The sequence below is a fragment of the Chelonia mydas genome, chromosome 5 (assembly GCF_015237465.2).
Source record: "Chelonia mydas isolate rCheMyd1 chromosome 5, rCheMyd1.pri.v2, whole genome shotgun sequence".
Taxonomy (NCBI): domain Eukaryota; kingdom Metazoa; phylum Chordata; order Testudines; family Cheloniidae; genus Chelonia; species Chelonia mydas.
In genome coordinates, this window is record NC_051245.2 from 49,458,212 (window position 1) to 49,471,725 (window position 13,514).

The 13,514-nt window shown below is 44.7% G+C and overlaps 1 protein-coding gene across 1 annotated transcript; it reads right to left on the bottom strand.

The window, feature by feature from the left end:
• Positions 1-7,399, bottom strand: CARTPT (CART prepropeptide). Its single transcript, XM_007059232.3, has 3 exons — positions 2,963-7,399; positions 2,580-2,663; positions 1-1,863 (listed from the first exon to the last, which is right to left on the bottom strand). The coding sequence occupies exons 1-3, from the start codon at positions 3,104-3,106 to the stop codon at positions 1,756-1,758; spliced, it is 336 nt and encodes a 111-aa protein (XP_007059294.1). The 5' UTR covers positions 3,107-7,399; the 3' UTR covers positions 1-1,755.
• Positions 7,400-13,514: the final 6,115 nt, after the last annotated feature.

A 13,514-nucleotide genomic window follows, 5' to 3' on the forward strand; every position in this document is an offset into this window, starting at 1 on the left:
AGTTTGAGTTTTGCTCAACTCAGTGTTCTGCAAGAGGACAACATACCACCAATCACCCTTACCTAGGCATTAACTTTGTTTTTTGCATATACATTTTTGAATATAAGTGGTGCAGCAATACTGGCTTAATGACAAGCCATAAATCTGTCCCTTTGAATTCTAATATATGTCTCCCAAGGCAAAGGAGGAACAATAACTGAGCTATTTGATGATGACATCCGGGAAAAATCATACACATTTGCAGCAATTTGAATTAAATGAATAATGAGACTAAGCCTCAATTTGTGCACAAAAATCACAGCACAAATGTCTTTTTAAGTATCCAACTGTCCATTTTCACATGCAGTCTATGCCACTTGTGTGCACAATCATGGTAACTGACCTGCCTTTTTGCAGAAGGGAGCTCTGACAATCTGGTCCAAAATGTATTAATAATGCAAATATTACCAAAACAAAAGAAAACTAAAATCTTTTACAGTTTATAAAAAAAATTCCTTGCTGTGCTTGTTCACAAAATTAAAACTTTTTCCAAACATTGTCCTTGTCACAATGATTTTATTAACGGAGAGTAAATAAAGGTTGAAAACGCATTATGACTTTTTTGAAACATATAGGACACCTATGAAACATGTAATAGAAGCTTCACATCAGTTTGTTATAGAAATATGTGAATAATTTGTCTTGTGTGCCTTTAAATAATTGAAACATTCTGCATCATTTGGTAATGAATCTAGACAGTTTCTCTCTATAGTAGCCCTGGGAAAGCAATTGTTTAGTCAGACAGGAAGATGTTACTATACCAGTGAGTCCTATCAATTTCATGCAAGATTTCCTCATATTTACAATGCTAATATTGTAAGATTATCATCCTTAAATCTAAATTCTACCCTCAGAGGCATGAACACTCTCCCACTGGCCGTTATGGAGTTGTATGTACTTAACTGAATGAAGATACCGGGCCAGAGTTTTTCTCATAGAAGTGCCTGTGCATCGCTAACAACAGCTGAAGGATCCCCATATTTTCCAAGTTTTGCCCCTCACACTCATATACACCTTTGTGTTCCAAATCAAAATGCAGTCACTCTTTTGACCAAGGAGGGCTGGAGAAACCTCTGAAATCCACTCCTTATTTTTCCAGGAGAGTTGGTATTTTGCAATGAGGCACTTCACACCCACTAGGGAATGAGCATGCTGCATCCAAAGTGTCTTTCAACTGAGACACCAAAGCTGGGCTTTGACGGCTTAGTGATACCACCAGCAGCAGCAGCTGCTTCATCAAATGGGCTGGTCAACAGAATGGTGTAGCCAATCATACAATTTCCCTAGCATGAAGCAGACTTATAGACTGTAATGCAAAAAGGCAAAAAACTAAAAACATCACTATGTATAATTTGTACATGCTATATTATTTTGTCTTTGTTTCCCCCTCAGTTCATTTCTGGAAAAGCCTGTAATTTACAAGTGCTGTCTAGCTCTAATTTGCGTTAGGACATTCCACATACAAAAATACAATTTCCAAATATAAGAAACTCCTTTACACAGCGATACACACATTTTGACTGACAAAATTAAACAGAGAAAGAGAGTACAAATGCTGAACGTCAGACATGGCACTGCACTGGCACCTTTCGAATTTCTAACTGACTTTCTCTGAATAACAAACCACAAGAGGTTTTCTCCACTGCCTTCAGGTGAGCACAGGTATTACTTTCAGGCAAGGTCACTGGGTCCTTTTGTTGTTCCGTGGGGAATTCTTTATAAGCACTTCAAAAGAAAAGAGTTACAAGAAGTTCCTCTTGGACAGTCGCAGAGCTTCCCAATTCTAGCTCCTTTCCTCACTGCACACTGCTCGCCAGCATCACACTGTAAATAGCAACAAACTCTTAGGCACAGGACAGAACAAAGCAACCGACATGGTCAAGGTCTCAACTCCTGGTTATTTTTACAGCACCCAGAGTGCTGGAGGCACTACATAAATTATTTACTTTCAGCTACTAAACTAAACGTTTATCTCAAAGTTCCTCATTTTTTTTTTTTTTTTTAGAATTGCTTCAGTTTCCATCTGAATTGTTTCGAGATAGCGTGAGAAAAGTGACATTTACAGTGAGAATGTTAAAGACTGAATTTGCCAACAGTGGGAGCCAAACCAAGGTATCTTATGCCGCAGAAATTAAACAGAAGAGTTACCAAAAGCTGATCAGCTCAATGAACTACAAATGTATTTTCCCCAGAGAGAAGCAGCAGCACATTCACTGCTTGAGAAGAGGGCACAGATCCTGATCTCAGTAACAGGGCTGTAAATCTGGAGAGTCTCTAGGGAAGGCACTGGACTTACTCCAGATTGACACCCTTACACCCGTGTATTTGAGATCCGTATCTCCCCCACTGTTATCTTTTAAGTGTTTGTCTAATTCAGTCTCATGGTCTAGTCCAATGCTAAGGTGATCCTGAGTTTTCAGATCAATAGCCTCAGTTGAGTTTATCTCGCTGTCCCGATCGCTGTAGCGGGGAGAGCACATTTTTGGCCTTGGAAACATTTGACAGAACCGGAGGCTTGGCTCGGACCTGAAATCACTCACCATGGGGACTTGGCCGAACTTCTTCTCGTAAACCGGGATCCTTTTACTTTTCAGCTTCGCCAGGACCTCCTGCAGCGCCTCGATCTGCAAATACACAAGCGCTCAGCCCACCAGGGCGCTGCCCTCCGCGCACACAGCGCCGAGCACCGAGCGCCTTAAGGCGGGCGCTCCGCTCCGTTTCCCGGCAGGGCTGTCGTGACACAGAGCTGGAGTCTCCAGCTCTCGGGCTACCTGCAGCCCTGATCCCGCCTGCGGCTGCATGAAATACCCCCGGCCGCTCAGTACCCAGCGAGGGGGTTCGGGAAGGATCCCAGCCTGGGCTCCCCCAGCCCTCGCCTCCCCGGACATGGCGCGGCTGAGCTCCCCCCTGGGCGGGCACCTACCAGCTCTTTCTCGTGGGACGTGTCCTCCATGGTGGAGTAGAGGTCCAGGGCGCGAGGCTGCAGCTCCGGCTCCTCCTGGCCGCGGGCGCCGAGGAGCAGCACCAAGGTGGCGCTCAGGAGAGCGACAAGCCGGGCGCTCTCCATGGTGCTGAAGCGCCGTGAAGGCGCCGGGCCCCGACTTTATAGAGCGCGCGGGGGGCGGGGGGAACCTGTTGACAGAGCCCTTGCACCGCGCTACGTCAATGGCCCCCGCCCCGGGCTCAGGCGCCGGCAGCGGGATCCGGTGGGAGAGGCTCCTGGGTGCAGGCAGTGACCTCAGCCTCCAGCAGGGCAGGGAAAGGGGGCGGAAGCTTAGGGGCAAGCGAATGAGCCGCTGCCTTAAACAGCAACAAGCGGAATGCGTGCGCGCCAAGGGGCTGGTCCCCCCTGAGCTACACGAGTTACCTGCTGCCCCCTGGAGCCCCGGGGGGAAGCGGGGCGGGGGTGGGGGAAGGGAATTGGAGGTTGGGTTTTTCCTCAGAAGGAAAATTCAGATTTTTCAAAATAGTTGTCACGGGCCGTGGCAGGCGAAAGCAGCAGTCCCCGTGTTAACTGCTCCGGGCTCCTGCCCACTAGTAGAGGTACCCATGACATGACTGGAAAGCTCTCATGGAATAATAAATAATACATAAATGCTGCACAGAGCTTCTGTGGTGGTGGTGCGGCTTTTATTCAAACACACTAGTCAAATACGAGTCAACACCTTTATTATTTGGTGAATTCCATCATTGTCTAGGGAATAGCTTGTTCAACCAACGTTTCAAGTATTGACCTTTTTCAACAGTCAATGCAGTTGAAAGGATACTTCAACATAAATATAATGCATCCCATGAAGTGAGCTGTAGCTCACAAAAGCTTATGCTCAAATACATTTGTTAGGCTCTAAGGTGCCACAAGTCCTCCTTTTCTTTTTGCGGATACAGACTAACACGGCTGCTACTCTGAAACCTGTCAACATAAAGTTATGTTTTAATATGTTCCTTGTCCCTTAAGCTAACTGCTCACTTCTAGTTTTAGTAATGTAATTTCTAAAATCACATTCCACATAGCAATAGCTGAAACATTGAACAGCTGAGCAGCCAGGATAGGAAAAAATGGCAACTGATCAGAGAGAAAAACTAATGCAGCACTCGAAGAGCTCTGTGTAAGCTCCAAAGCCTGTCTGTCTCACCAACAGAAGTTGGTCCAATAAAAGAAATTACCTCACCCACCTTCTCTCTCTAAGATCCTGAAATGAATGCAGCTACAACAACTCTGCATAACAATCCCATTTTATCGACGGAGGCACAATGACAATGTCACTAACTGTTGGTGCCCAATTTGAGGCACTTATGACCTGATTTTTCAGAGTACTTAGCATTTTATAACACTTATGCTCAAAGCCAACCCACCTAGTCTTCAGTTGCAGCTATGTGCACGCTCAGAGCTTCTGAAAATCAGATTCCAAGGTCTTGAGTTGAACAGTCATAAAACGAGGAACATGCAAAACTGAAAAGTTTTGTTTAAGTGACTTGACTGTCCAGCATCACATCGCACTCTGTGGCAGAGGCAGAGATAGAATCCAATTCTCCAGCCCAGCATTCAACTGCCTTACCCATAAGACCATCCTTTCTCTTCTTGCAGTCCCTGCATCGTTCACTACATACCTTCTAACTTCCGCAACAAATGAGGCAGGGGTCCTATACCCAAATGCCTCCATCACTACTCAACCCTGATTCATCTCCAGAGCATGATCTATCAGTGCACTGAATGAGACAGTGATCCTTTGGAAAAAAATAGAATGTAATCATATAAAGATTGTATCATAATGAATATACACAAGGGGGCAAAACTAAAGTTGCATGAGCAACCTTAATTCAAGCAATTCCTAACTTTTGATTGACTTTGCAACCTTAATCTTTTAGTAGAGTCTTGTGTGTGTAATATTGTTAGTGGCCAGAGGCGCCAGTCAGTCTCAGGGCTCCATTTTTGTACAAGTTGCAAGATCACCTAGGAAGACATGTGCAGCAGGCGCCTGGATTAGATGACCTGGCAAGGTCCCTTTCACTCCTACGATTCTATGAGTCTACGTGCCCTGCCACAAGAAGCTCACACTAAGAAAAGAAGCAACATGGTACAGGTGTGGTAGGGGAGAAAGCTACAATTTTATAGGATATTTGCCTTTTTCTGTTTGTTTTTAATGTAGAAATAACTTATAAATAATATATAAATAAATAAATATCAATAAATAATATTAAATATATATATATATAATTCATCTATCCCTGACTGCCTCTCAACACAGTCTTCGTTAATTGGCTGACTTCTTGTAGGCCCTGCAGCAGACATGGGGATCAAGAATATGGCTAGTGCCTTGCCTATATCACTTCTGGAAGGGCATTCCCTGCACTAGCACATCGGCAGTTATATCTTCTAAGAAGGTTTTGTGGGGTTGGGACATTGATTGTTGGTTGGAATCGGAAAGCTAAAGAAGGCCTGGTCTACACTACACAGTTAAGTCCACACAAGGCACCTTATGTCAACCTAACTGTGGATGTGTTGACACTTAAATTTCACTCCTGCTGACAAATGCCCTGCTATGCCAACTTAATAACACCACCTCCCCAAATGGCATAGAGTTAAGGTCGAAGTAGTTAGCTCAACACAGTGCCAGCATAGATACAGAGTTACTGAAATGGACTTTTTTCAGAGTAACAGCCGTGTTAGTCTGTATTCGTAAAAAGAAAAGGAGTACTTGTGGCACCTTAGAGACTAACCAGTTTATTTGAGCACGAGCTTTCGTGAGCTACAGCTCACTTCATCGGATGTTACTGGCCTGCAGGAGGTGTCTTACAATGCCCCCAACCTGGCCTCTCTGGTCACTGTTGTGAACTCCATTGCCCAGCGGACAGGTGACCAGGGAACCACTCCTCCCCTTTAACGCCCTGCAAATTTTTGAAGTTCTTTTTCCTAATTGCCCAGCTTGGGGAGCACAGCTGACCGTGCTGGCTCCACGCTGCAGAAGCACTGCTACTTGGAGTACACAAGAGGTGTTGGATCTCCTCGGTCTGCGGGGAGAAGAGGCTGTGCAGGCACAGCTCCAATCCAGCCATAGAAATGTCAACATCTATGAGCAGATTGCTCAGAGCATGGAGGAGAAAGGCTACAAGAGGGACCAGCAGCAGTGCCACTTAAAAGTCAAGGAGCTGCAGCAAGTGTACCAGAAGGAAAAGGGGACCAACAATCAATCTGATGCAGAGCTGCAGACCTGCTACGGAGACCTCACCACCACCCCTAAAAACTCCGTGCATACTTCAGAGGAGCTTGAGTCACAGGCTCTGCACCATGAACAGCAAGGAGGAGTAGTATTGTGGACAGGTGGCCTAGGGGATCCAGATATGCAGTGAGCCAGGACATGTTTTTGTCCCCACCGCAGTCTAGCCAGTCCCATCAATTGAGCACGGGTGAGCCTGATGCTGGGGAAGGATGCAGTTTGCTTTTAAATTACAGGGATAGAACCCTCAAAGTAGCAGGCCACATCTGTTGATTACTGTTTTCACTTGTGCCAAAAGAAGTAGTGAAACAACCGAGAGGTACAGTTGCTATCTGCTTTTCTGCAGTTTATGTGCACCAGGATGTCAGGGAATCCTCCATAGAGATCTCGATGAAACTTTCATGGAGGTAGTCTGCAATCCTCTGCCAAAGGTTTCTAGGGAGGGCTGCCTTATTTCTTCTGCCACGGTAGGACACTTCCCATGCCACTAAGCGATTACTTCAGGCAGCACCATTAGAGTATACCTTCTAGCAGTATATGGTCCCAGGAGGCACTGTGACAGCCGCAGCAGCTCTGTCTCTGTCACCCTCAGGCATGAGATATCAGCTGAAATCACCACTGCCCATGGAAAACGGTGCCTTTATTCAGTTCCTTTGACCTATACACATACACTCATGCCTGTGAGCTATTCCCTCCTCATTTTCCCAATCCCACCCAAGCTGACAACTTGTGTGGATGAAGGGGAGCAAGTTCAGTATCCTAAGTTTCAATTTCTGTCATGAATACACTGACCTCTGTTCGATGCAGCATTAGCTGCTGGCATTGTTGCTTTGAGGGTCTCCCCCTCCACACCAGTGGAATGCCTGAAACAAATAAAGAGGAGAAAGATGAGGACTTGGGATGACGTGTTCCAGGAGATCCTGCAAGCCAGTGCTGCATCAGAGAACTAGCACGGGGCTTGGTGGATCACCCTTGCAGACAGCATGGACAAGGATAGAGTGAAGGGGAGAAAGGCACAAGAAAAGGAGAGGGACATGCAGCAGGAAATGCTTGCCCTTCTTGGGCTACAAACAGAAATGCTGCAGACTCTGGTGGACCTGTATGTTCAACAGTCTTGGATTCACCTCCCTCTGCAGCCCACAGAGAACTCCATATCAGAACCTCCTTGCACCCCACCCCACTCAACCTTCCACATGGCATCAGAGGCTGCTGCACTACTCCCAACCACTCTACCCCAGGGGACATTAAGTGCCCATACACTTACCTATGAAAGATATGGTTGGTGCATGTGCATCTGAAATGGAAATAACTGTTCTTTCCACTTCATAAATTCTCTTCTCTTAGTTCATCAAATTTGATTAAGTTATACATTATTTTTTAATTCCACAGTTACAGAATAAAATCTTATATTTTGAAACATAATTCATCTTTATTAGTTTATAACATATGCTTGCTGGTGCTTAGTAGGTCTAACACCCACCAATTTCCTGTAACTTCATTTTATAAATTCTATGACAACATCATACACAGACAATATTAACTGGTGCATTGGCAATGTTACATTCCTACACACCCCCACACACCACTCACTGCAAGGTTCATATTGGTTTAAAAAAGAGCAAGGCCAGGTAGAGCACACTACAGCAACACACACTACTCTGGCTCACTATTAAAATGATATTTCAAAGCCTCCCTGAGCCGTTGAGCTCTTCTTATAGTCCTGGAATCTGGCTGTTCACAATAAGCAGACAGCCAGTGAAATAAAATCCCTGCTTGCAGCTTTCTGAACATCCTGTGTTCTTAAAGATGTGCACATTCGGTACCTACCCTGACCAGCCCACATTGATGTCGGTAAAGCATCCCCAGTGATCCACCAGCGCTTGCATTACATAGAAAAGTAGCAGTTTCTGTTAATGTACTCTGCAGCAAGGGGGTCTGGTGTTAAAATAGAGATATGCATGCCATCTATCATCCCACCGCAATTCAAGAAGCCCATTGCTGCAAAACCATCCACTGTATCCTGCACACTGCCCAGAGTCATAGTCCTGTATAGCAATAGGTGATTAATGGCCCTGTACACTTGCATCACACCAACCCCAGCAGTCGATTTCCCAACTCCAAATTGATTCCTGACTGATCAGTAGCAATCTGACATCACAAGTTTCCACAGTACAATCGCCACTCACTTCTCAACTGTCCATGCAGCTGTCATTTTGGTGTCCCTGCACTGGAGCGACTTCAGCATACAGATCCAGGGATGTGGCCTTGCACATCCGAAAGTTCTTCAGCCACTGCTCATCTTCCCAAGCCTGCATGACAATGAGATCCCACCAGTCAGTGCTTGTTTCTCAGGCCTAGAATGGGTCTCCACTATCTGAAGCTGCTCCATGAATGCCGCCAACTGCCTTGAATTGTTTCTTTTTATATAGCCTCCAAGGAATCGTCTTGTTGCCCACAGCTCCTCTTCCAACTCTGTAAATATTGAAGGATCGTGTGCCCTGTTCTCACAATGCTCATCACTATAGTGCAGAACTACGCAGGATCCATGCTTCTGTCAGAGATGGTGGACAGCAAGGAAGGACATGTGGGTTTGCAGGGATTTTGAAAGGAGGTGCGAAATATTGTGGGATGGAGAACACTTCATTATGGGAAGTTGAACCCATGCTCCCAGTCACCCCTTCATGGCTGGTTTCAGCCCAATGAGGGATTGCTAAAACTTCCCCAAACACCATGCACTGGATGGTGGCAAGCTGCACAGTGGGATAACTGCCCACAGTGCACTGCAGTCTGCATTGATACAAGCACTCCTGGTGAGGATGTGCAAAGCCGACACCAGGAGCATAGTGTAGACACTCACAAGCGATGTAATAACTGCAACGACTGTATGCCGATGTAACTGAGGTCAACATAATTTTGTAGTGTGAACATGGCCTAAGTCAATGAGTTGGGTAATGGGCAGCCTCAGCAGCATCTCCATAGCCTCGGAGTACAGTGCTATCAGTGTATGCTCTGCAATTAATAGACTTCCTGCCATATATAAAGACTTACCATCTCTGCTCGCTGGCCCCTGTGTGGTAGCTGCCCCAGGGGAGGAGGGCTAGTGTGGACAGGAGAGATTTTAAAATGGAACTAATAGTGGTGGCTAGGGCATCAGTTAGGAACAGCCTACGAAGAGAGAGAAAACAAATACAATAGAAAAATAAGAGGCACAAAGCCTAGGGTTGTATTTTTCAAATGGGGAAGCAAATATTAAAGGGAGCACAGAGCGTTATGGTTTGACTGGGAATTTATAACATATTTTAAGTCAGTTAAATGATTCAGAACCATTAAGTCACAAAAATTGCTTGCTGATGTAACTACATGATCTCATTACTGTTACCTTCTTTTCTCCCATGCCCTTGTTTGCTTGCCACATTTATTTGAGTCTGGTTTTTCCCTGCTCTTTGGAGCAGGGACTGTGTCTACATGTGTGTTTATACAGCACCTATTAGCATTCCCAAGAGAAATCTGCAATACAGTTGAAATACGCAATGTTGTTGTAGTTGATTTGGTCCCAGGATATTAGAGAGACAAGGGGGATGAGGTCAGAGAAAGTTACTCACCTTGCAGTAATTGAGGTTCTTCAAGACGTGTGTCCCTGTGGGTGCTCCACTCCAGGTGACGGTGCATCCCGGCGCCGTTGATCGGAGATCTTTGGTAGCAGTGCCTGGTCAGGATGCACGCGCTCAGCTGCTGTCTCGCAGTCTTGTTAGAGTCTGCCTGAGCACGCGCGTCCTGCAACCCCCTCAGTTCCTTCTCTACCGTGGAGAAGTCAGAATAGTACTCCAAAGTAGAGGGGAGGAGGGTGGGGAGTGGAGCACCCACAGGGACACACATCTCAAAGAACCTAAGTTACTGCAAGGTGAGTAACTTTCTCTTCCCTCATCCCCCCCTTGTCTTAAAGTGCTGCACTTGCACCACTGTAACACTTCAGTGAAGACACTACCCTACGGTGATGGGAGGGGTTCTCCTGTCAGTGTATGTACTCCTCCTACCCAAGAGTCAGTAGCTAGGTAGAGGGAGAATTCCCCCGTCAACCTAGCACTGTCTACACCAGGGGTTAGGTCGGTTTAACTGTGTCGCTCAGCTTGTCTCTCTCTTACCAACAGAATTGGTCCAGCAAAAGATATAACCTCACCCACATTGTCTCTTTAATACAATTGATGTCAGCTTCTAAGATGGGTGAGCCACTCATAGCAAATTCAGGATCATACATGTGAGCATACAGGAGGGAGGCTGAAGGGGACACGTCTCTTCTCACCCCACCCCAATTTTTGCTATCCTAATTGTCCCCCTGACACACTAATGCATTCTCACTCCTGGTTTTCTGCTCCCCCAACTGTAGTATATAATTATTCCACTGCTTTCACTGACGTATTTGCTTTTGTGGGGAGTAGTATTTTAGAGGAAATGATGGTCCAGATAAACTTTAGAGGGCTTCTAAATAAAGTAAAACTAAAGATGAGAGGCAAACTAGCCACAATACAGAAGGACAGAAAATCAGCCTACTCAGATGTAAAAGGGGAGCAGTGGAGCTTGACCTGTCCTTTAGCTACCAATCTAAGAGTAAAGCTTGACCTGACTTGTACAAATTTACTATTCACTCCTGTGCACAAGTCATACATATGCAATACCAAGGGACAGGACGACAAGTACAGTCTGTCTCAGCCATAATTCTGTATTTCTTTGGGGTTTAAAAGTGATCAAATGAGCATGCAAATAATATGGGATCAGGCCCCCAGTGTAAACATGCTCCACATCATCATCATCAGATGTTATAGCATGAAAGATGCATTCCAAGCTTCACAACCAGACGGCCAAAGCAGAACAAGCTGTTACTTCAGCAACTCTCTGCTTAAATGCACTCTGTGGTGGTTCTTCTGTCATCTTGTTCATGTTTTATCCAGTGTGTAATAAATGTCCATGTACAAACTACAGGATGCTAATATGAAAAGATGATCTAAGAAGCAGTTTCACACATGGTGGGGAAATGATAATTATTTAATTAGTATTCAGGGAAGGTTCTGCTTCACGTCTTCCTCTCGACAGACAAACGTTGGTGGGGCTTGCCAAAGCTTGCGTTAATTCTGTAGCGCGCTTGTTTCAGGAGATATGTTTTGTTAGAATGGAACAGTCCCATTTATCTAGAGACATATTTTGACTTGAGGCTACACATATATTAGATTGAAGATACTGCAGCGAAAGTAAATAACTATTCCTTCACATTATAACAAGCAAGAGGAAGTGAACATTCTCTGAGGCATGAATCCATATAAATGTATCCACTTTCATTAGCTGCATCTCAAGATTACTATTCCCTACTCAGAATTATTTCATTACTATTCTCTCTGTGGGAATACTTCCACACACAGTATATTATGCCAAAGTAATCCTCCGCTGTTCAAATAACTGGTCTAACAGATCAGGTGGCTGAAAGACAGATCATCTGACAGAAATAGTAAAGAAGGAGGCAAGAGCCTGAAAGCCTGAAGTAATGTAGCTATTTGAGCAGTCATTGGTGATATATATTCACCTTCATTTTTGTTTTCAAGCATGCTTGCTAGGCTTTATTTTATACACAGCCTTGCTGCTATTTTCATAGGGGCTTAAGGATATCCTCTCCATATTTTCAGAAGCAAGCTGCATGGGGCAAAGAGCATGTCCAACCCCGGTTATAAAACCGTGTTATGCAATAACAAATACAAGAATAAACAACAAAATACAGCTCTTTGCCCTATTGCAGTTTTAACTACAAAAATTTAAAATATTCCTCCTATAACTGTACATGTAAGGGTCAAAATATAGTATTAAGAATGTCCACACTAATATGGCATTGAGGGGAATATATCCAGAGCTATGGAAATAACCTTTTAATGACACAGAATTAACAACTTCTTATAGACTAGAAGGAACTGATATCTGAACACTTACAGACACAGGTAAAATCTTAGACTTTTGTGCAAAGCGGGGGTATGCATGGGACCTAATATTTGGCCCCGTGTTCGGCTACTTGTATTCAATATTCAGGTTCCACTCAGTAACCACCACTTCTCCAGACAATCTGCCTGTTTCAGTTTGCTCTCCCATTCCCCAAGGAGTATAGATGAGAGGTAGCTGGGTGAATTTCTTTCCTTCACCCTACTGGGACCAGGGGAAGTTCTCCCCTCTACTCCATAAGCCAGGGAAAGCCAGCACTCGCATGCTCTCCTGGTGGTTTCTTCTAGCTGGCAATCTTTCTTCTCCCCACAGGCCAGGGTAGGGACCAGAGAGGATCAGCATCTGAGTAGCTGAATTATGCAGGTATTTGGTCCCCAGTCATGAGTAGCAGCACTAGCCATCCCATTTGGCATTCATCTACCTGAGGTTTGGGCATTCGGAGTACCAAGCTAAGGAAAAATTACCTTTCTCCAGTGACACAAGGCACAATTTTCAACCCCTAACTCTGGAAAGAGTAATTGCCATGCTTGACATTCAGGCTCCGCAAGCTACATTATATTAAAAAATACTCAAAAATATGTTAGCCCTAGAACTCTAACAAAGCATCACATTACACTGAAATGTTAAGCCCTGATTCAACAAAGCACTTACGCATGTGCTTAAACCAATTAAAGTCAATGAGATTTAAGCATGTGTTTAAAGTTTGGCATCGTGAGCCATGTGGGCAGACCGCTGTGCCCATGTGGAGCCACAATTACCTGTCACACTGCCAGGAAGGGTGTGACACTGCACCCCATATTCTTCATAGAGATATTATATGATTATAATATAATCATCATGTATTTTATGCAGGATAGGTCATGTGAGATATCATTGGAAAGGTTATGATTTACTGAATATGATTATCCTATTTATGAGCATGTATCATTTTTGTATCTGATGTTAGGAATATTGATTATGTATCTGTATTACAATCGTGTTTACACATGGGGAACGCCCACTAGACAAAATGCTCTTAGTCTAGACGGCTGGTTGGGAAGGGCCCATTCAAGTTAATGAATCATTAGGGAGAACAATAGGCCTTAGAAGAAGTTTATTGCCCACCCTAGGGGGCAGGGAGCCTTCCTGAGGATGCTACAAACAACCTCCGACTCACAGCCGCTGTGAGGCTACACGGAACTGGTGCTGGACTCCATCTTGGGATACCAGTGCTTTTACATTGACTGACGTGAGAACCAAGCTTTGAAACAAAGGGTTCCCGCCATATGCAAAAGTTATATAAGG